At 25.0% G+C, this 300-nt stretch overlaps 1 protein-coding gene across 1 annotated transcript; it reads right to left on the bottom strand.

Moving 5' to 3' along the window:
• On the bottom strand, positions 1–300 carry PRSY57_0013200 (DnaJ protein, putative; the record flags this gene model as incomplete). The annotated part of the gene is made up of 1 exon (XM_020114212.1): positions 1–300. A coding segment is annotated over one exon (300 nt), but the record flags the coding sequence as incomplete, so codon positions are not given.

Here is a 300-nt window from a genome sequence, read left to right as displayed (position 1 = left end):
TCTTTTATTTCCTTGAAACTTGCATATGGTTTCACATTTAATATGTCATAATATTTTGTATCAACACAAGAACTTCTTGATCTTGAACAGCCTCCATATGCATTATCATTATTATTATCCTTTTGTTTGCAATTTTTATTAGAAAATAATTCATGGGCTTCCTCATCTAAATAATATACTTTTTTTTTATTGTAATTATTAAAACGTGTCTCACTTGAGAAAATAATTTCTGCCTCTTCTAAATTTCGTGATTTTCTTGATTGAATATAATTTGATTGGATATTATTTGATTGGATATTA

Source organism: Plasmodium reichenowi (assembly GCF_001601855.1).
Source record: "Plasmodium reichenowi strain SY57 chromosome Unknown, whole genome shotgun sequence".
Lineage (NCBI taxonomy): Eukaryota > Apicomplexa > Aconoidasida > Haemosporida > Plasmodiidae > Plasmodium > Plasmodium reichenowi.
The sequence above is the reverse complement of the archived record's forward strand: the minus strand, read 5'-3'. Positions and strand labels throughout refer to the sequence as shown.